Source organism: Ambystoma mexicanum, chromosome 1p (assembly GCF_040938575.1).
Source record: "Ambystoma mexicanum isolate Mex_15411 chromosome 1p, UKY_AmexF1_1, whole genome shotgun sequence".
NCBI classification, from domain to species: domain Eukaryota; kingdom Metazoa; phylum Chordata; class Amphibia; order Caudata; family Ambystomatidae; genus Ambystoma; species Ambystoma mexicanum.
Window position 1 is genome coordinate 403,140,283 of NC_090921.1, and position 22,214 is coordinate 403,162,496.

Genomic DNA, 22,214 nt, shown 5'->3' on the forward strand with positions numbered 1-22,214 from the left:
CTCTTAATACCAGGTAAGCCAAGCACAGACTGTGGATCATACAGACCCCTATCGATGCGCAATCAGGATAGCAAAATCCTCACAACAGTACTGACCAACAGGCTTAAGCGAGTCATCGGCAAATTGATACACCCTTACCAAACAGGCTACGTCCCTGGCAGGAACATAACTGACAACCATAGGAGGCTTCACCACATTATCGACCAAACAGTGGAGGACCCCGGCGAACTTGTAATTGTTTCGCTGGATGCAATTAAGGCCTTCGACTCAGTGAGATGGCCTTGGCTGCTAGCTACTCAGAGAATATGGGATGGGGCCGGGGTATCTGAGGTGGGTCAAAATGTTATATAGTTCCCCAATTGCAAAGGTCAAAACGGGTGCTACAATCTCAGATAAATGGCAACTCAGCAGGGGCTCTAGACATGGCTGCCCCTGGTCGCCTATGCTATACATCCTTGTGTTGGAGCCATTGGCAGTCTGCCTCAGACAACAATATGGGGAGATAGGGATCCGCACTGCGGGAGGTTCGCATCTCATATCATTGTATGCCGAGGATATACGGTTATATCTGTGCTTCCTAGAGGAAAACTTACAATATGTCCTGGAGGTGATGGAACAATATGCTACCCTCTCGGGCATAGCGGTAAATCCCAAGAAATCCAGCATGTTCCCCCTGGGGAAGTATAGACGCGCTCTACCGCGGAGCCTACCGGTTTTGCCAATACCTTGGCGAACCAACATGTTTCGATACCTAGGTATCGATATATACCACACAGCAAGAGAAGAACACATACACAACACGGAAAAGGAAGTTGAAGGTATTAAGAATAGTATGGAATTCTGGTCCAGACTACCCCTGGCCATGATGGGGAGGGCGGCTCTGATTAAGATGGTAGTCCTGCCCAGACTGTTACACTTTTTTGTAAACATCCCGTATGTGATCCCTAGGAGCTTTTTTGCCAAGCTCCACAGCCTGTGCAGGGGATTCATATAGCACAATTCCAGAAACTGGGTGGCCCTTTGGAAATTACAAAACTTGCGCGACAGGGGGGGGGGGTATAAACCTGCCGAATTTTGAGTTGTATTACTTGGCGGGGCAGCTGCAATATGCGGCCAGGTGGTTGTCTGAAGAAGAAACGGCTGAATCCAGGCTGCTGTGTAAGGATCCCGCTCCCTACTTCCTTAGATAGACAGTGTGGTTGTCTAGACCAAAAGTACTAGGAATGGCGAGACTGGTGGTGCTTGGCTGAGAAATGTGGCGTAGAGCATGGCAAATGGTGGGCAACCCAGCCCCGTTCTCCCTGCAGGTACCGTTAGTGACGCTATGCGGAGAGGACTCCCAAATGATAAAAGGGGTCCGTAGATACTGGGAACCGATGGGCTTGGAGATATATGGCAGGAGGGGGTGGCATTGGATTTCCAGAAGCTAACAGAGGACAGCGGGGTGCACAAAGGTCAACACATTACTTACTCCAGAATTATTAAACGGGTACGAGAAAGGTGGCCCGAGGTAGTGCTGGCTGAACAACCTGATACAACCATTGAGACGATGTATGATATCTTGGAGGGTGGGCATGAAATATCTTGCATATACAAGCTACTGGGGACAAGGGTTGAGAAGGAGCTACTCCAACTGAGGCGAGACTGGGAAGAGGTGGGAGAACCCATGTCGGATGGGCAATGGGATAGATACCAAAGATATCATAAGAAGGTGTCCCGAAACGCGAGGCTTCAGCAGATTCAATTATATGTCACTCATAGAGCATATATGACCCCCAGAAATATTGCCAGGTTTGGAGGCTCGGTGTTACAGAGATGCCCTAGGTGCGGGAAGGAGGAAGCTGGGATGCTACACATGTTCTGGGCTTGCCCAGAGGTGGGAAGCTTTTGAACTGAGCTAAAGATGCGCTTAGCAGGAAAAGAGATTATGTTGGATGTGGAGTCAGCCTGGGCATGTATGCTTGGGGGTTTTACCAGATCACGCAACCTGAGGCACATTAGTAAGATGAAAGACCTGGCCTACATCCTGGCCAAACGGAGAATTGCAATGTGCTGGAAAGCAGCCCAACGGCCCAGAATCGAGATGTGGTGGGCAGACCTCGTGAAGGGGGCAGAGGCAGAAACAGCTGCCTGGTATGTAGCAGTCAGCAGGGGGGTGGGGGGAGGTGGGACCCCTAATAGCATGGAGACAATTGGTGGCCTCGATGGTGCGGCCCTCCCAGGCCGACCATAGTGATAATGACACGGAGGAGTTAATGGCAGTGGATACACCTGAAGATGAGCAGGACGATGACATGGATACAAGGACTCGAGTTAAAGGGGTGGGAGGGGAGAGGACCGAAAAGTGTATGTTGTGATGTAATGTTGTGTAGCTTAAACACGGAAGTCCTAATTATTTGTAATGTTTGGAGTGTTGTTTATAAAATAATAAAAAAATAAAAATAACTTACCACAGCAATAAAGTACATGGATACAAAAAAAAAAACTCAGGATTTCTAATATCAAAAATTTCATTGCGTCATTCGCATACAATGAGATTAGCTCTCTCGGCCCGCCCATACCCAGTCCTCTGTCCATGCAGCTTCCGGAGTCTGCCCGCCAGCACTTCTATGGCCAATCTAAAAAGCAATGGGGAGAGCGGACATCCCTGCCTTGTACCCCTCCCAAGCAAGAACAGGTCTGACCACGTTCCGCCTATATTTATCTAAGCTCTACATCCAGAATGCAGCAGCTTCACGACCTGCATATAGTATGGAGGAGTCCCCACCCACGCCAACACCTCAAACAAGTACTCCCATTCAACGGAGTCGAATGCCTTCTCCATATCTAACAGCGCCGCCACTGCCTGGGTCCGCGGGTCTACTTGCGCCAAGATTGCGAATAAGCGCCTGAGGTTTAAGGACGTCGACCTTCCAGGAATAAACTCAGATTTGTCCCGGTGAACTACTTGCGAAACATACGGCAGGAGGCGATCAGCCAAAACCTTAGTAAAAATCTTCATGTCGAGGTTTATCAAAGATATTGGGCGATACGACGAGCAATCGAGTGGGTCTTTGCCTGGCTTTGGAATCAACGTAATAACCGCTTTCCTAAGCGTAGGTGGGAGTAGGCCCCTACCCAACCCCTCTTCCCACATCCCCACCATGTGACTAGCCACCGTCGGTCCCTTTCTTTATAAAATCCAGCCGTTATGCTGTCTATTCCTGGGGTCTTCGCGGTGGGTAAGGCTTTTATCGCTCCCAACACATCTTCTACCGATATGTGCCTGGCAAGGGACTCCACTACCTCCACGTCAAACCTGGGGAGCGCCGCACCCTCGATATAGTCCCTCAATTCAGTACCCTGAGGTGTACCCCTTGTAGCATACAGGGATGCGTAAAACCTGCGAAACTCCCCCGCTATCTCACTTGGTTTCACTAGGACCTCCCCCCGGCTGGACCGCACGGCAGTTATTTCCCCAAATCCCCGCTCTCCTCGGACCAGAGCCGCAATGTATCTGTCTGGCCTCCCCTCCTCTCCATACTTACGGACCCTTGCAGTTTGCACAAAGTACTGCACCTCCCGGTCCGCTAGCGCCCTAAACTTGACCAACCCTTCCTTCAGCTTGGCTAGTGATTTTAGTGAGCTCAATCTCTCCACCTCTCCCTCCCACTACTTTATCTCCAATTCCACCGCATTGAGCTCTCTCCGTATTGTACTCAGCACCCCAAGCTCTGCAGACAAGCACCCCCCAGTAAGCACCACTTTAAATGCCTCCCAGATCATTCCCTTACTCTGCACCGAGCCTTCGTTTTCCAGGAAATAATGTTTAATCAAGCTGTGTATGTCACTTTTAAAATCAATATCCCGCAAGGCTGCTGGTTTAAACCTCCACCTAGGACGGGAAAGCGGCTCCCACAAACACAGTGTCCACAATATCGGGGAGAGATCTGACAAAGTCCTTGGTAACAGCTCACAACCTTCTGTGCAACGAATAAAGTAGGGGAAACCCAATATATAGTCTATTCTGGTTGCGTTGTGTGCAGTGGAGTGATGCGAAAAGCCCACCTCTTCCGGATGCAGCACGGTCCATACATTCTCCAGTGCAAGAATCTCCATAGCTCCCAGCACCTCTTCAGCCGCTCTCGTCCGCCTCTTTCTCTCCCCTGTTGTGTCCAGCTCTGGGTCCAAGACAACATTTAGATCCCCTGCCCACAGAACATACGTATCTCGATACTTTAGGCATTTCTCCAGAAGACCCTCAAAAAAGCCTGGATCATCCAAATTGGGACCATATATTTTAACCAGTGTTAATTTTGATTGCCCCATACACCCCGAGACTATGACATATCTTCCAGCTGGATCTATCTCGGTCCTACTAAACCTGAATCCCAGCGATTTCTGTACCAGTCATCACCCCCGCCGAGTATGCAGAATATGTGATAATATACTTGCATTTGTCCCACCCTCGAGCAACCCCTTCATTCCCCTGCCCCTTGAGATGTGTTTCTTGCAACAATACGATCTTAGCACCATGTCTCTCGCAGTACTGCACTACTTTCCTGACTTTGCGCGGATCATTCATGCCCCGCACATTACAACTCATTACCCTATACACCATAACTCAGATGAGTGCAGCGACGAGTGCCAATATAACTTGTCCATGTGGCCGCACCCAGTCATGCCTCATGGTCCTCCCGATGTGATGTGAACCATTTTCATAAACCCCAACTCTGCCAACCGGGCAGTTTGTGCTCCCCTCATTCACCCCAGCCCACATCCCTCCACTCCCCACCCACACTGCCTACCCCCAACTTGCAGTGATCAAACCCCCCACCCCCCACAACAACCTGAATCAAACAATAGCATGGGCCACTGCCCCAGGGCGCCGGACACCACTTCCCAAGCGGCTTACCGCAGTTTAAACAGCAGAGGAGAACCATCTGAAACACAGAAAGGAAATAAAACATTCATTCATGCTGCAGGACTGACTAGGTACATATCTAGCTATATTACAGCATGACCCTCTAGGGCGGGAGTTCCAATTGAGCCCGCTTCTCGTTGACCTCCTTCCCTTGACTTAGGTATGCTGGGTTTCAAATCTTCTCAAACGTAACTGGACGGTGTACCTCCTAGTCCCTTGTCATATCAATTCGGCAGGTTCTCAATAAATTGGTGTGCAGCCGACACGTCTGTGAAAAATTGAGCTCTCCCATTGTGCTGCACCCTGAGTTTGGAGGGGTACTGCATGGAATACTGCAAGCCTTTTTCACGCAGCCTTCTCTTCAAAGCTGCAAATGACATACGGGCCTTCTGGACCGCCGGTGTGAAATCAGGGTAGAAGGAAACCCTACTGTTCTCATACATGAGGTCACCAAGCTCCTTAGCCCATCTTAGTATGGCGTCACAATCGCAGTAATTAAGTACCTTAGCTATGACAGGTCACAGATTTTGACCGGGCCTGGGCGCGACCTGCGTAATCGTGTGTGCTCTCTCTAATAAGAATTGTGACGACAAAACCAGCCATTTTAGTACTTCATTGATAAATGTCTCCATAAACACTGCCGTGTTCCGCTGGGGAACAGATTCTGGAATACCGACCACTCTATTGTTCCTGCATGATCTTGCTTCGAGATCTTCATTTTTATCCCCAATGGCCTTCACCTCCCTTCTCAGTTCTTGTACCACCTGGCCCGTCTCATTACTTGTATCTTCTAGCACTCCTAATCTTGACTACACCTCCGAGGTTCTGCTGCTTTCCTTGTCGATCATTTCCTGCATCCTGTCCACCTTATACGTCAGTCCATCTAACTTGGAGTTAATAGCGGCGAACCCGGACCGCACCTCCGCCAGGATCATACTCAATTCTCATGACGGGGTTTCCTCGCTCAAGCCCTTTGATGTTTCTGCGAGGTGCACTGCCTGTGCCATTTCAGCTGGATCAGACCCCGACTCAGGTGCTTCTCTATCCCTCCTAGGCCACTCCTTCTGTGTGAACGGCAATCGAGTTGGTTTCTTACCACCCATCGCCATCAAAGTCTTCCAGATTGCCGTCCGCCATGAACTCTTCCGGATCCCAGGTCGATCCAACCGTGCCCACGCCTTGAGATTATCCTGGAGCCCCGACCACAAATGCAGCCAAGTGGGCCTTGAGTCCAATCGGCTTACCCACACTCCTTCCAACCCCTCTGCACCTGTGCAGCCAGTCTCCTCAGCTCCACACAGCCAGCATTTCCTTCCTGGTCCTTGTCTTACAGAACCAGCTTGCCGCCACAAGCCTGATGTAGCCCCTCAGTCAGCCGCAGTGCCCCTTGGCTTCAGAGGGCCTCTAATGTCCGCCTGCCCCAACCCCCTTCCGGAATCAGCAGTCCTCAAGCACACAGTCCACTACCATTTGTTAATGCAGACTGTCACTCCCCCAGTATGGTTAGCTTCAGGGGGCTGTGTGGCCGCGTGCAGGGGGGGGGGGGAGGTCTATACTCCTTCACTGCTGTGGGTGTTCCTGGGCTAGCGAGCCCTCTCGCCACGACCCCCCCCCTTCCGCCAGGTTCTTCCCTGCAGCCACGGGCTTCTAGATGGCCAATGTCTCCCATGTAGGAGGCCTCCTCCCTCCCTCCGACTCACAGGCCCGGGGCTGTCCAGCCCCCACTGCTCCCCCGCAGACAAAGCGCTCCGTGCCTCTGAGCCCCCCACCAAGCCCCGAGATGGCCGACTTCAATGCCGGGGGTTAGGGGAAGAGGGCGCTCTTCCCTAGCTCTGCAGAGGTCCTCCTCCTCACCGCCGGGGCGAGTCCCAGCCCGCACCAGGCTCCGGCTGCCCTCTCTCCGGTCTGCTGATGTTCTCCACCGAACTGCTGGCAGCCACCTCCTCCTCGCCTCCTCTCCACAGCAGCCTCACCATCCCGCGGGCTCTTCTGACCCAACGGCGCACGAGCACTCAGGCCGTAGCAGCCCTGAGCCGCGCCTCCGGACCCGACCCTCCAGCCGCACCACAGATTCCCAGCAGCCGCGCCGATCGCCCAGACCTCTTCCACTGCTGCCTCGGGATTCCCACAGCTCTTCCCACCAGACTTCTGCTTTTTTTTTTTGGCCCCAGGTTACAAGCAGGTGCTAAATAGCCCCCAGATCCCATCAATTTCGAACCCTGCACCAGATTATGAAACCTGTACATTTGCAGCTACTCTGGTTTCCAACTTCCGCCAAATGTGACAGTAACTTGCATACGAGATTAGTGGGGCAGTGACATGGGCATATACATATGGGATACATTACTCACCGTAATCATATTTTCTGATGCTTGTATCTGCTTAGATTCACATGCTGTGCATAGGCCGACATCTAGTGGAAGCTGCAGAGTATTAAAGTTTGTTTTTCGAAACTCGAAAATGGGTGTCGACACTGGGCGTGCCAGTAATACTATACCTAGTGTGACATCCACTGTGCCCATGATCCCTCACGCGTGTAGGATCCTCAATTTGTATTTTTTCTGACATGAGGTAGCATGTTGAGTAGCGCGAGTACAGATTGTCCAAGCAGATAGATAGATAGATAGATAGATAGATAGATAAGACTACAAGCATCCATGCGCCTTCTCTCGGAGGGGAGGAAGGGCGGGCGCATGTGAATCTATGCAGATACAAGCATCAGAAATATGATTACGTTGAGTAATGTATCCCTTCTGAGGCTTGTGGAATCTGCTTAGATCACATGCTGTGCATAGATTAGCGAGCAGTGTTAGAAGGAGGAGGAGGTGGGATATGAGAAGGGTCATGAGCGAACAGGTGTCTTAGAACCGCTTGTCCCACTTGAGTATCTGTCTTGGAATGAGTGTCAATGCAGTAGTGCTGAGTAAAAGTGTGAATCAAGCTCCATGTAGCTGCTTTGCAAATGGTGTCATGGGGTACATTTGCAATGAAAGCCAGAGTGGCCCCAGTGCCTCTTGTAGAGTGGGCTCTTGGCGTAAAAGGCAGAGTTTTTTCAGAAAGGGAGTAACACAGTTGGATACATTTGACTATCCATTTCGAGATGGCACCTTTAGAGACGCGATCTCTCGCTCTGCCTGTAGCTACGGAGACGAACAGTTGGTCTGTTTTTCTTAGCGGTCTGGTCTTGTCTACAAAGTAGAGGACCGCTCTTCGTACATCTAGTGTGTGTAGTTTCACCTCAGCAGAGCTTTTGGGTTCTTGGAAGAAGGCCAGTACCTCAATGGACTAGTTAACGTGGAATTTAGAAATGAACTTAGGTGAGAACCTAGGATGAGTTCGTAGAACCAGTTTATGCTTATGAACAGTAAAGAAAGGATCCTGCACTGACAGAGCCTGAATTTCACTGACCCTTCTTATGGATGTAATGGCTACTAAGAAGGCAGTTATATAGGTCCAGTGTTTGAGACTGGCTTTATGCATGGGTTCGAAGGGGGGCCCATGAGTTTAGCAAGCACCACATTAAGGTCCCATCCTGGTGGTGGGTTCAAAATTGGAGGGTGAAGCCTCTTTACCCCTTCCATAAATGCTTTAACCACTGGTACCTTCCACCACGACACCTTGTTATGGGAGGTGGTGTAGGCTGACAGCGCCGCCAGGTGTACCTTGAGTGAATTAAATACCAATCCTGCGCTGAGCAGGTGGAGCATGTAGGTGACAATACTGGAAGGAGTGCAACCAACCGGGTTGATAGATTTATTCTGGCACCAGATAACTAATCTTTTCCATTTATCGAAGTAACAGTGCCTAGTGTTTGGTTTCCTTGATTCCTTTAGGATATCCATGCATCTCTGTGGCAGGTTGAGATGTCCAAACTCTATGACTTCAGGAGCCATGCTGCCAAGTTCATGGAGCTGGGTCGAGGATGCACTGTTTGACCTTGGTGCTGGTATAGTAGGATGTGCCAGCACGGGAGTCTGATGGGTTCGCACACTGCTAGTCTGCGCAGTTGTGGGAACCACAGTTGTCTCGCCCACATGGGAGCAACTAGGATGATCGTCATCTATTCCCTGTGCATCTTGTTGACCACCTTCCTCATGAGAGGCGTTGGTGGAAAAGCGTAGGCAAACATTCCTGACAAGTTCAACCACAGGGTGTTCCCCTTGGAATCTGGCTGGGGAAATATGGATGCGAATCCTGGACATGGTCTATTTTCGCTTGTGGCGAATAAGTCTATAGTGGGGAAACCCCACTGTGCAGACACCATTCGTGTTCTTCTGGGAGGGGATTTCTGCTCAAAGCGTCTGCTAGTGAATTGAGATCCCCTGGAACATGTTGAGATGACAGGTAAATGTTCCATCTGAGTGCCCATGTCCAAATGTTCTGGACAAGCTTGGACAGATTTGGCGAACGAGTCCTTTCCTGCTTGTTTATGTAAAACATGGCTGTCGCGCTGTCTGTTAAGATCTGCACTGACAGGTTCATCAGGTGGGGTTTTAACGCTCAAAGCGCTCTGAAGACTCAGAAGCTCTAGCAGATTGATGTGATTCTTGGCCACTGTGTGAGACCAGAGACCCTGAGCTGTGTGGTGAAGGAGGCGTGCGCCCCACCCCGATGGGGTCTGTAGTCACTACAGCTTGCATCTCCGGATCAAAAAAGGGTTTCCCCTTCGACAGGTTCTCTCTCGTCCACCAGTGAAGACTTTGTACAAGTGTTGGCGAAAGAACCACTAGATCGTCCCACTGACCACTTGCCTGAGACCATAGTTTGGCCAACCATTCCTGCATGGGTTGCATGCGCAGGCGCTCGTGTTGAACCATGTAAATACATGACGCCATCATGCCTAGCAAACGCATCGTTTTGCGCACCCTTATCTGACGACCGGGCTGATATTGAGGAATTTGCAGTATTATATTCTTAATTCTTTCCTCTGGTGGAAAGGCCAACCCCTCGAGTGTCTAGGACAGCTCCTAGGAACTGTTTGGAGGTGCTTGGCACCAGGCTTAATTTTTTCTCGTTGATAGAGAAACCCAATTTGAAGAGGTAGTCGATAGTTCTTTGGATGTTGGATTTGCAAATTACTGGGGTTTCCCCTGTGATGAGCCAGTTGTCCAGCTAAGGGTACACTGGTTTTGCCTCCCTGCATAGGTGTGCCACCACCACCGCCAGTACCTTGGTGAATACCCTTCGAGCCGAGGCTATACCTTGAACTGGTAGTGCTGACTGTCCACTGTGAAGCGCAAGAATCTTCTGTGCGCTGGGATCATGGAAATATGAAAAAAGGCATCTTTCATGTCCAATGTTGCCATGTAATCCCCTCTTTTTAGGAGGGGGATTACATCTTGGAGAGTAGTCATGCGAAATTTTTGGGGGTTGACATACTTGTTTGCAGGGCATAAGTCTAATACTGGGCGCATTATCAAATCTTTTTTTGGCACAAGGAAGTAAGTTGAATAAATACCCTTGTTTACCCGGGACGAGTTCTATCGCGTCCTTTGCGAGAAGATTGACGATTTCCTCGAGGAGGATCTTCTGGAGGTCCAGGGAGTGTATTTTTTGTCTTGGAGGGTGGTTGCGAGGGCGCTCCAGCAGTTCGATGCAGTATCTTGTGGACACTGTGGACAGCACCCATCTGTCCGATGTGATCCCTTCCCATGCTTGGGTTGAGTTGGAAATGTGCCCCTCTACTGGGGATGCGTGGGAAGGGACCCTGAGCGGAACATCACTGTTTGCCGGGAGGCGTACCGCCTCTGGCTGGGCTGCCTCTTCCTCTACCACAGCCCCTCTTATTACCTCTGCCGTAACTTTGGGTAGTCTGTTGGTTGCCACCCCACGATGTACCCTGCCCGTGTGTGTAATTGGAGCACCTCTGGGAATTTTGGCCGTGTGAGCAACGAAAATTACTACTCCCTCTTTGGTTCGTGGGCTTATTAGCCAATTGTCCCAGGGATTTAAGGGTATCGTACTCGTCTTTGGCAGTTTTGAGTGCCTCCTCTACTGCTTTGCCAAAGAAGACATACGGTTCCACCGGCATGTCGATAAGGGTAGCTTGGGTCTCGGGTTTAAAACCTGACTGACTAAGCCAAGCGAGCCTCTTAATGACGGTGCTCTCTGCTATGAGCCATCCTGCATTATCAGCTGCGTCAAAGTCCGTCTTTAGAATGCAACCGGACACGACTCTGCCCTCCGATGCGATCTGGGCTAACAGGCCCTTTAGTGGTTCTGGTGCGGAGTCAATGAGAGCAGCTACTTGCTCCCACTGGTGGCAATTGTAACTTACCAGCTAAGTGGAGGTATTGGCGATTCTTGACTGGTAAGTGGAAGTGGAGGCCACTTTCCTTCCTAACCCGTAAATCCTCTTGCTCCTTGTCTGGGGGAGCTTCAGATGCCGATAGAGGTGTTCCCGCTCTCTTCCTGGTGTTAGTGACTAACAACGAGTCGGGCTTAAGTTGACCCCTTATGTAAAGTGGGTCTGACTGGGCGGCCCTGAACATCTTTCAATTCTGGGGTTTACAGCCCTGGTGAGATTAGGGGTGAGGAGGGATGGATCAATTCTGCGTTGGATGGACTTCAGAATTGGAATGGCTTGGGCAATGGGTTTCTTGTCCCCCATGATTTCCTCTGCAAAGTCCCTCTCTTCTTGCGCCCCTTGAGTGTTTATGTGGAAGTGCTCTGCCGCTCTAGCTAAGACCTCATTTAGAAGGGGCTGGTTATCTACTGGAGAGTCAGTAACATGTGGTTCCTTGCGAACAGGAGTCTATATTGTAGACTTCTGCCTCATCTTCCTCCTCCCCATCTTGGCCCTCGTCATCTCCATAATAATTGACTCCTGTTTGGTCGTCCAATATTTCTATGTCTGGATCCTCACTATATTGCTGGTAAGGTTGGATGCAGTAAGGGTCTGAAATCAGGCCCTGAGTTGGAGTCCCAAACCGAGGTCTCTTATTAGGAGGCCGAGGGTCTCTGGATCCTGAAGGAGTAGCGTTGTCAGGGGTACTCTGATAACTGAGGAAGTTATCTTGGTTTTTTTTGTAGAAATCAGCCAGGGAAGACATCCTCCTCATTACCCTATCTATGTCTTCACTGCTCCATTCTCTGGAGCTGGGGATGACAACCTCCTGTTGATGTTCCTCTTCTATACCCATATCCTGAGGAGTGGGAGGGATAAGTTTGGGTTTAGAGACAGGGACAGGGGTCTTGGATCTATCCTTATCTGAATACGTGTCTCTGTCCTTGTGTACCTGGGGTGCAGAAGTTAACTGTGATGACTTTTTCTGCTGTTTATCCCATTCCCCTTGAGTAGAAGAGTGTTTTCCTGATATTTTGACCCTATCTGAACCTTTCGACACCTGGCGTCGGGATTCGGGGGTGTGTAGGGTACTCTCTGAATCTTTCAAGTGTGCATGTCGACTTTCGGAGGCAGGCGCCGAACGGGCTACCGGAGCCGACTCTAAGCGTGCAACTTGGGGGTGGAGGTCGGATTCGTCATCTGACGAATCCACCTCCGTGACTTTGGGGAGCGAGGGCTTTTTGGCAACTGTGGACGGTTGCCGTGTGTCGTGCAGCGGTCTCGACCTGGAACGCCCAGAGGACACTGATTCTGTGGACCGCTCTCTTATGTGCCTCCTTATTCCGAGAACTCGACATGTGTGTAGAGTCTCGGCTGGCCTTACTGTGTTTAGGTAGCGCTCGTGTCGCCGGGTGTGGTCCCCATAACTGCCCCGCCAGACAATCCTCCGAGGTCGGGACTAGCGCTTGGGTGTCTTTCGACGCCCCTGTGCCCTTGCTGTCCGAAAGTGCGGCGTTGCTGCCTTCACTGAAGGCACCCACCGCTTCCATGGCCTCGAGCTGCCTGGTGTGGTGGGCCCAGCGTTTAGTGGAGCGGTCCTTTAGTGTTTTCGCCTGTTGGGTGTCCTGACCCACGTTTGAGCTATCATGCTGCAACATTTGGTGCTGTGGGCTTAGAAAATCCAAGATGGCCAAAAAGCCCACATGTGCGCCAGAATCCAGGAGAACCACGCAGTTTGTGCGCACACCAAAATGGTTACCTAACTTGCCACCCACCAGTGTAAAGAAAGATCTTTGTTAACAAAATCCACTGTTACAGATGTCAAAAAGTTGCTGAAATCGTGGCTCATCGGACCACTTTAAAGATTCAACCCTTTTGTGGGGTTCCACATAACCATTTTACTGTAAGGAGCCCCATCAAAACAATGTTAAGCAAGGATATACTACCATGTAAGAACCATTCCTGTTTAGAATGCATTAATCCAAGAAAGATCCCAAAATTGCATGCAGTACCCGCTTTTGACTGAGGGCGGCGCTAGCGGTCTCAACTCTGACAGGGAAACTGCATGTCAGGAGTTGCAGGAGAGGCCTTTACATCAAAGGCTGGGAGTTAATTAAAATCTTAACCACATGCTGTTCCAAGAAGACAATCTGATTTAATTAACAGGCCAAAGGCTGGGAAACCTCTCACCTCCAGAGATTCACACCAGGAGTTAGAATCTCACATGACCTCTTGATTGATAGAAGGCAGACTGGCTGGGAGCCTCCTGGAGACCACACAATAGGCTCTCGCACTTGAATAGAATATGTTGATTTTGACTGTTTCCTGTCAACAAAGGCCTGCCTGCCAGAAGACACATGTGATCACTGACCCACCCAAGTCTTGGAGGCGGACTCCAACACTCTGAGAACTGAATTGAAAGCAAAATATATATTTGACAGAAACACTGATAACTCTTTGTAATCAAATGACAGGAATGTATAACTTTGAGAGCTTTCATTTAAAAAAATGTACCTTCGATTCAAGCCCAAACTCCAATTTGTGTGATGTTCTGGGGCAAAACCCCGCCATTTATGGATACTACAGACTCTGTGTTTAAGCTAGAGATATGGGAATTTACTGGAGTATGTATGGACAGGCCGTGTATATGTGTATAACTTTTAATGAAGAACCAAGGTTGCATAACCCACTAAAATCGAAAATAAGTTGCCATTTTTGAATGCAAGCCCTTAGGAAGAGCAGAGTTTGAACAGAGTATACCTCATGCGATAGGTAATATGTACATGCAATGACAAACCACTATGTATTTGAGAAATGTGTATTTTGATCAAATATAGATTTGTGGGCAAACTGACCAGGGGAGGATCCTCTGACCCATAAAATCTACAGCATCACTCTGACTTGCAGTTCCTTCCCCAATCATGGGAGAGGGGAATTAGGCCAATGACAAGTAGAAAGGGGCAGGCTTAGCTAGGCCCAGGCACACACCCACTTTCAAAACACATAAAAAGAGACTGCTGGGACAGGTAGAGACATTCAATTCCATTTGCTGCAACGCGCTCTGCCGGACCATACAACATCCAGAAGATACCAGATTCAACACTTAGACTTTAAAACTCCAAAGAACTTGATTCAGAACTCAACGCAAGGGCCTAAACCCACAAACTGAGAACTCTTCACAGAAGGCCTCAGCATCCAGCAAACCTAACAGCGGTAGCAGCATCCAGGAGCCGTGCAGATCAGCGCTGGGTCCAGAGAAAGCTGTGCAGAAAGATCCAGAAGCAGTGCTGTACCCAGAGAAAGCAGAGCAGTATCCAGAACCAGAGGCCAGAGATCCAGAGTGACCGAGACCGCTGTTAGCAGAACCAGAGAGCTGACCCAGATCGCTGTGAAGTGCCGAGACCAGAACCGGAGTCCAGTCCAAAACCTGACCAGATCCGTGGCGAGGCCCAATTCAAAAATATATTGTGAGTACCTAGCAGAACTGTGCAGAACCAATCTCTTAGTTAAAATAATATAATTCAATCTATTTTAAATCTAACCAGAACTGCCTCCTAACTGTCACCTGTCATTTTCTAGCTGCAAGCTGTAACCTGTCGCTTTGAACTTTTAAAATTTCAAATCCGAAAAACTACCTTTATTTAATCGTCCGTATCTCTGGAACCGTTTATGCTAGGAACTTGGTTTAACTTTCCTCTGAAAGCTTAGAATCGACTTGCTACTCCTCATACTTTTGCCGTAATCGTGATTCACGCATTTGCGAATTTTGCCGCGATTTGGTTAAAAATCCAGCCACGTGTGAAAACAGCAGCTTCCTTTGCCAAAAATTCGTTTAACCTGTTAGTTACTCCTAGATCCTTGCTAAAGTGAGCCTGAACTCATCCCAAGTATATTTCACTCACCCTGAACATCCTAAAGGGAATTAAAACCATTTTCAGCATATTCCTCACTTCATTGCCAGCACATATAAAAGCATTTTGGGCCTGTGTTTCAAACTTCTGTAGTCTAAGCTTGCTGGGGTGAACTGAATTACATTTGATTGCATTTCTGAGAACTGTGTGCTTCCCTTCCATTTCCTTGCATTGCATAAAGGGGGGGGAGCGGATTGCCAGAGGAAAGTGATTACATTGTTTTGTTGAAATCATATGGAGTATTTTCTGTATTGCATTTTCATTCAACATTGCATCCATCTGGAACTAGATAAAGCATTCTCTACCACCTTATTTTTCTGTTCCTATTCCCAAGCGTGCTACCTCATCCTTTATACTACTCCTGGATAATCAAATCAGTTTATTAGTAGAACATTACCCATTGTTGTTAACTGCTCATGTTCTGAAGTGTGAAACTAATTATTAATTTATTATAAAGTGTGAAATATATATATATTGTTTACATTCTCAAATAAACCGTTTAAACTTGCAAAACAGAACTACTTCTTGGCTCAGTGGGGTTCCAAGAGAGGGGTGTTATATAGGGGTAGTCATCCAGAACTCATGAACTGGACATAAAGATATATCAATAAGGGTTTCCATCCAGTATCCCAGACTAGGCATTGACTTAGCTGTAGTGCTGGATTGAATCCTCTTACACGCCTTAAACAGGCTACACGCTCTGCAGTTAGCTCCGGGGTGGTCCCTAGGCAAACAGAGATTACAGGTGGCGTGTTTGTCAACCCCAGGGTACTTGCGGTTGCACTTGGGGCCAAATTTAAATGGAGTACTCTCCATATGTCACCTTATGGCAGCAGGCTAGTGTATGTAGGAAATAATAGTGAGTGTGAGTATGTTTCCACTGCCCCACTCTCCCTACTTGCAGGGCCGAGGCCAGAGGCCTTTCGAGGCCCAAAGTCCGTTGTTGCAGTCTCGCCAGTTGTTTTGTTCTTCGGACCGGCGTCGATCTTCGGATCTCGACGTGGGAGTGAAAGAACAGGGAATTAAAAAGGATTTCTAGCAAAATGGCTGAAAGCCAGGGAACTCCGCAACAATGCTTCCGACAAGTATGGCAGAAAAAAACAATCTAAGGGTCCTACACGTGTGAGCGATCATGGGTATGGTGGACGTCACACTAGGGATAGTATTACTGGCACGCCCTGTGTCGACGCCCATTTTCGAGTTTCGAAAAACAAACGAATACTCTGCAGCTTCCACTAGATGTCGGCCTATGCACAGCATGTGATCTAAGCAGATTCCACAAGCCTCAGAAATTATATTATCACTTGTATAGCAAGTCCGGGCAGGAGTCCAGTCTAACCCTAGTATCCACTGTGAGAAGACATGCTGAGCCTTGGACCCGTGGTTTTGTAGAGTCGGAAACACTGTCTCTTTAACTGCAAGGACCTCCTTTAAAATCCCATCACAGGCGCGTGTGAGTCCGGGCAGGAGTTCAGTCTAACCCCAGTCTTATCCCAGGATTGAATGGAATGACCGGAGCTACTGAAGGCATGGAAGCGACTGCTCGCCTGAGCACAAGAGCAAACCCCCATCCTGGAGACGCGGACATGGCAGTAGCAGCCAACATAAACACGAGGAAACAAAGACCGAGGGCAGGCCAGAAACCAGCTGAGCAAGTAAGTGAGAATGCTGGTGGTGGAAGCAGTGCTGCGCTTACAAATGGTGAAACGAATATTAGAGAAGCACTTACCTTTAAGGAGACGCGGGCGGTACGCGCAAACATTCACACGGACACCGACTATGATGTTAATGTAGACGTGACTGACAGAGCTGTTGGAGGTAGATTCCTTCAGCGAGCAGCCTGCAGCGTTGCGTAGAGGAAGCTTGAATGAGAATGAAAGGGAGGAGCGAGATGGGGGGGGCCTCAGACTGCCACTGCGAAGAGCCGTAGTGTTGCCTGTGAATTGGGTGAGATTCTAGATGAGAAACGGAAAGCAGGACAGCCAGGACATGAAAAGGGAATGGGAAAAGCTCCATATCATTCAGGAGTTAACAAGATTAATGGTTCAATTGTGCACACAGACCTCACGATTACAAACAAAACAAGCCTGGGCATGACTACTTCTGGGAATGAGACAGTGAATATCGAGACAAACAAGGCAAACAACTTGAATGGTAACTTGAAAGGCATAAACACTGACGACAAAGAATGTCGGAAGATGGGGGGCACAACTGGTAATATAACATCCGAGAAGACCATACAGGAATAGGACCCAGTAGAGGACGGAATGGATCGCAATAAAAGAAGTTTGGTCAGCGAAGCAGCAAACACAGGCGATGGACGAATCCGGAATTATAAAGAGTGCAGACATACTCGTCAAAAATGACTGAAATAGACATAGAAATTGAGAAAGGAGAGGTTGTCATTGTCTCACGTGCATCACAGGCAAACGAAATACAGCAAGGAGTCCCCTCTGAAAACAGGCAACAAACAAGGTTTCATGAAGATGACTCAGAAAACAGCGATGAAGTTTTTGAAGACAACGATGTTGATACAAGCTTGCACAAAAAAAAGAAATGCTCAGTCCAGAGGCCTGCAAGTAAACATGGAAAACGTTTTCAAGTGCAGGGGATACATATGTCAACACCAATGATTGGGAAGAGGCAGAGCATAAGATGAGAAAATCATCATGAAATCTCTCTTGGCGAAATTAGAGCGATCAAGCGACGGGCAAGCTTCATTGAGAAAATTAAACTTGGCCATTCTTGGCACCCAAAAAGGCAATCATGCCACCAATTTAGAAAAGATCATTTGCAGGGAGAAAATGATCAACAAGACAAAATAGACCTGACCAAATCAAACGAAGGAAAAACCGATAACAAAAAAGATTGAACGCCCAAAGGAAACAAATACTACATACAAATGTGGAGACAAAACAAGAAATGTCAAATCACAAAAACAAGTAGGCAAAGAAACACTGGAAAAAAATAAAAAGGAGGAGAACCAATGTAAGCAATAAACGCGCATAACGATGGAGCAAACACAGAAGACGATGAAGCCCAACCAGAAGACATCGGGACGGGCACAAACGAACAAGCAAGACCACAAAAACAAAGGGAGCGAAAACAGTACCCTTGGACAAAACACAACTATCCACAGCAGCAGGGATACATATCCATAACATTGCGATGGCCTGCATGATCATTTCGCTGGCACACTACACAAAGTTATATGAATCAATTAACGAAAATGTCAGAGATAGTTCGATATGTTGGCCACGATACACAGCAAACTGATACAAATAGAGTCATTCACAGCAAAAATTGATGACTGAATCAAGGGGCAGAAGCCTCAGCACTGTGGCAACAGAGATTATGTCATCCGGCAAGTAGTGATCAAGGGGGAAAAAACGTAATAATGGCTGAACAAAGGTAGAGAGGCAATATCTTGTCCCAAAAAATCTTAACATGGAAACATCACATGGAAATACCAGATGATAAAAAAAATCACAGATAGGCAAAGGAAAACAGCCAAAGGAGATCCTCAAATTGAATGGCCATCAAGCGAAAACAAAAAGCATAGGATCTGGAGCCAGTCAGAAACAAAAAGGTGGAGACAAACAGAAGAGATCGCAAAAGCAACCCGAGACAAACTAAACAAATGAATAAAGTATGAGCCAAAACCATACAAGAAGAAGGAAATATTCAGAAATAAAAGAATACTCGGATAAAGAAATATCACATCAGAAGGACTGTCAGAAATGAAAAAAGAAAAGGAAAGGGAACACAGGAAACGGGTTGCAAAATGGAAAAGGCACGGAAAAGAACTGTAAAAGATGGTATGTGGGAAAAAGCCTAAACAAAGTATATTCTCTGTTCCATGTAAACAGAGATCTATCAAAAAGATCTCAAGAATCAGATAAAAGAACTTGTCAACAGTCAAATAGTAAAAGAATCAAAGATAAGACAAAAAAAGAACATGAAAAACAAAGAACATAAAGAGAAAAGAAAACGGGTCTCGAGCATTTCTGCGAAATATTCAAACACCAATCCGACAATGTCCTGCTAAAATTGACCAGCAATTGGAAAGGAACAAACAAGAAGATAAAACAAGAAAGCAGAAGAAGGACATAACAATAGCTAACTCATTAGTATAAGAAAGTGAGACAGATCAAGCTGAAGATGAACAAGACGAGACACACTGTAGGGACCTATTACAGATGGTTATTACTTGGGTGCTCTGTGCGTGAGTTCATAAGGATAGAATGTTTGTGTGGAATGTGGAGGCGTGGTATTTGAAAGGTGAAGCAGTTGGGGCCAGCCTATGACTGGGGCTGGTGGATGTTTCTATGCTATGAATTCACATCTTAATAATATGTTCTTGTAATCAATAAATCTTAAGAGCAGTCTTCCTGCCTCTAATCCTGAATGAATCAGTAAGCTTTACGATGGCGACGAGGATGGAATGGGGTTGTGTGAATGACATTTGTGCTGGGTGACTGTGTGGTGCACCAAGCATATGCTGCCTGTTTTTCATTTTTGGGTTTGCTGCCTTTTCTGTAGGGCAGAGAAGTATTTGGTTGAATAGTGCTGAGGGTGGAATATTTGTGGGGGCTTGTGTTTTGAGGTTGTTTGGTGGGGGGCTGGTTCCTCTATTGTGGGTCTGGCTTTCATATTGGATACGGTTGTGCTGCCTTAATCAAAGTTGGAAGTTATATGGCCAAAAGAGGGGGGGGGGGAGTAGCGGGTGTGGGGGTGTTATAACAGTTAACTCATGAGTACTAATGCAACGAAACCAAAGATAGGAATGGTGCTTTTAAATTGTGCTCCTGAGAAATAAAGTTTGTAAAAAAATTAAAAAAATAAAAAAAGATTAGCAGTATTCACCAAGACCAGGCATCTGCCAGACACACTTGCAGGATGGGCGACACAACCATATTATATGCATATGCCAGATACTGGACTCGTTTGGCCTGTGTGAACTACAGGCACATTCTGTGCAATGACTGGCTGGCTGATTGTGCGAGTGCTGGTGAGATGCGATCGCTTACTCCATCTTGGCCTGTGTTTTGAATATGCACAGAATGGAACAAACACACCGGTGCACAAGACATTCACATGGTGTAGGGAGGAGATGAATATTGACATTAAATGCTTAGCTCATTCAGGGAAAGCTATGAAAGGAAATATTAAAATGTGGGTTTAGGGGTGGAAGAAGGATGCTTTTACTGCTGAAATGATTTTGCTTGCCAGACCCAAGCCCAAAACGTCAATTTATTTAGCCCTCTGACATGGCATGGAGAGGCCCCTAGTCACTAGCGGGGTTGCTCAACTAAGAGTGATCTGATGTCACACATGCCTTTGTTCAACAACTTGGATAAATATGCAAAATTAGCAGCACACACCTTTCCTAGGCTCTTTACTGCGCTAGCAAAACAAGTTCTGTGGCATACATCAGTCACTAAAGCAATCACAGAGCAGCTGAAGCCACCGAGTGGTGCCCACAAACCGCAGCACCACACAATGACCATCCAGCAAAAGCCAAAGTGTGGCAGAAATAAATGCACTAAAGGGACTAGAATAAAGCAATAACTGGGCCTGGACCTTAGGCATAGCATTATAGAAGCTTGTAAAAATGCATACATTGGCAATCTCATCCACGAGGACCACTATGCAAAAGTGAATAATAGTTCTAACTGCAAATTATAAGATTGGCATCAATTATGTAGGGGAGTAGTACCTAATCAATTCAAATGTGTTACTAAAACAACTTTTCGTGCTAGGACCATGGACATTGTTCATCCATTCTACTGCAATTTAATGAATTGTTCAAGTTGATAAAGCAGTGCAAAGTTAAAGGGGCCTGGTTACAACATTAACTGTAAAGAGGTTATTGATGCTATATGAAGCATTATGGTATTGCCAAAGTGTACATACAGAGAGAAATATGTAGCCCAAAGATGGCAATATGTGCCATTGCAGGTGGGGAATTATGAAAAATTGCAACGTGTGCTACTGGACGCTTTAGGACGTAACACATGCAAAAGTGCGTCTAGTGAGGGGAGCATATGAAATCTGTAATGTGTGCTAAGTGCAGCATGGGACAGTGCTGTTCGCACTGTACTAATTACAGAAAACTGCCAGAATGCATGCAACTTTACCGTGCATATTTTGCGCCTATGCGTAAATATTATGAAAGGTTGCCAGACTCTAGAAGATGACCAACGGCATCAAATTGCACTTTCTACCCTGGCTGGATGGTTTAGGCCCCTCTGCTTAAAATCCGCAAAAAGGGGACTGTGCCATTTCAGAGCATAAAAGATAATCACCATCGGCCCATTCAGACTGCGTGAACCCTTGCTACTTACCAGACGCATACTTTAAAGTTCCTGCAACGATTGTAATTATAGTTGCAACATAACCAACATTGGGCAGGACTAGGAAACTAAAGTTTTAAAACCAAGTCTCCCAAGTAACCAGGTTAAGCAACCCTTGACACAATGACTTCTCTCCTTGGGCATCAGACCATTACCTGCGCAAATCAGATGTGAATAATAGAGGATACGTTCAGCTGAGTTAGACATATTTATACACACTGGCGATATGCATATCTATTCTCCACCATTAAACCAATGAATATGCACATACACTCAGCAGCAAAACGCTGCATATGCACATACATTTTCCACCATCAAAACGATGGATATGCACATATACCCCCGTCATCAAAACGCTCGATATGCACATATCCTCCGCCACCAAAAAGCTGGATATGCACATACTCTCCACCACCAAAACGGTGAATATGCACATACAATGACCACCATCAAAACGATGGATATGCACATACACTCTCTGCCATCAAAACGCTGGATATGCACATACACTCTCCATACTAATCAACTCGGAGGTGGTTCTGGCATGCAAAACAAAAACCTTCAACCTTAAGAAACTAAGAGTTACAGCTCACCTGACATCTGGGAGGCACTCAACACAGGGAGCAGCAACACGGGATGTATTATCCGGCAATCATTGTTTATCAGCGTGACACGGGTTCCACGCCTCGAACTACTTTCGGCAGAACAGACTGGACTGGTGGGTCAGGACGTGGAGCTGGGAGTGTTCCTCTGGTAGG

At 47.5% G+C, this 22,214-nt stretch overlaps 1 protein-coding gene across 7 annotated transcripts in view; it reads right to left on the minus strand.

Annotated features, from left to right (window-relative positions):
- The window catches only part of EPS15L1 (epidermal growth factor receptor pathway substrate 15 like 1), a 2,005,341-nt gene that overhangs the window by 1,935,268 nt on the left and 47,859 nt on the right, over positions 1-22,214 (minus strand). For 6 of the 7 annotated variants that reach the window (XM_069649176.1, XM_069649175.1, XM_069649172.1 and 3 more), the window contains exon 1: positions 16,830-16,877. The exons of the other annotated variant lie outside the window; for it this stretch is intronic. In XM_069649176.1, coding sequence (XP_069505277.1) covers positions 16,830-16,862 — 33 coding nt within the window. In that variant the 5' untranslated portion in view covers positions 16,863-16,877. Of the gene's footprint in view, positions 1-16,829; positions 16,878-22,214 lie in introns of those variants that run through there. 7 annotated transcript variants of the gene reach the window in all.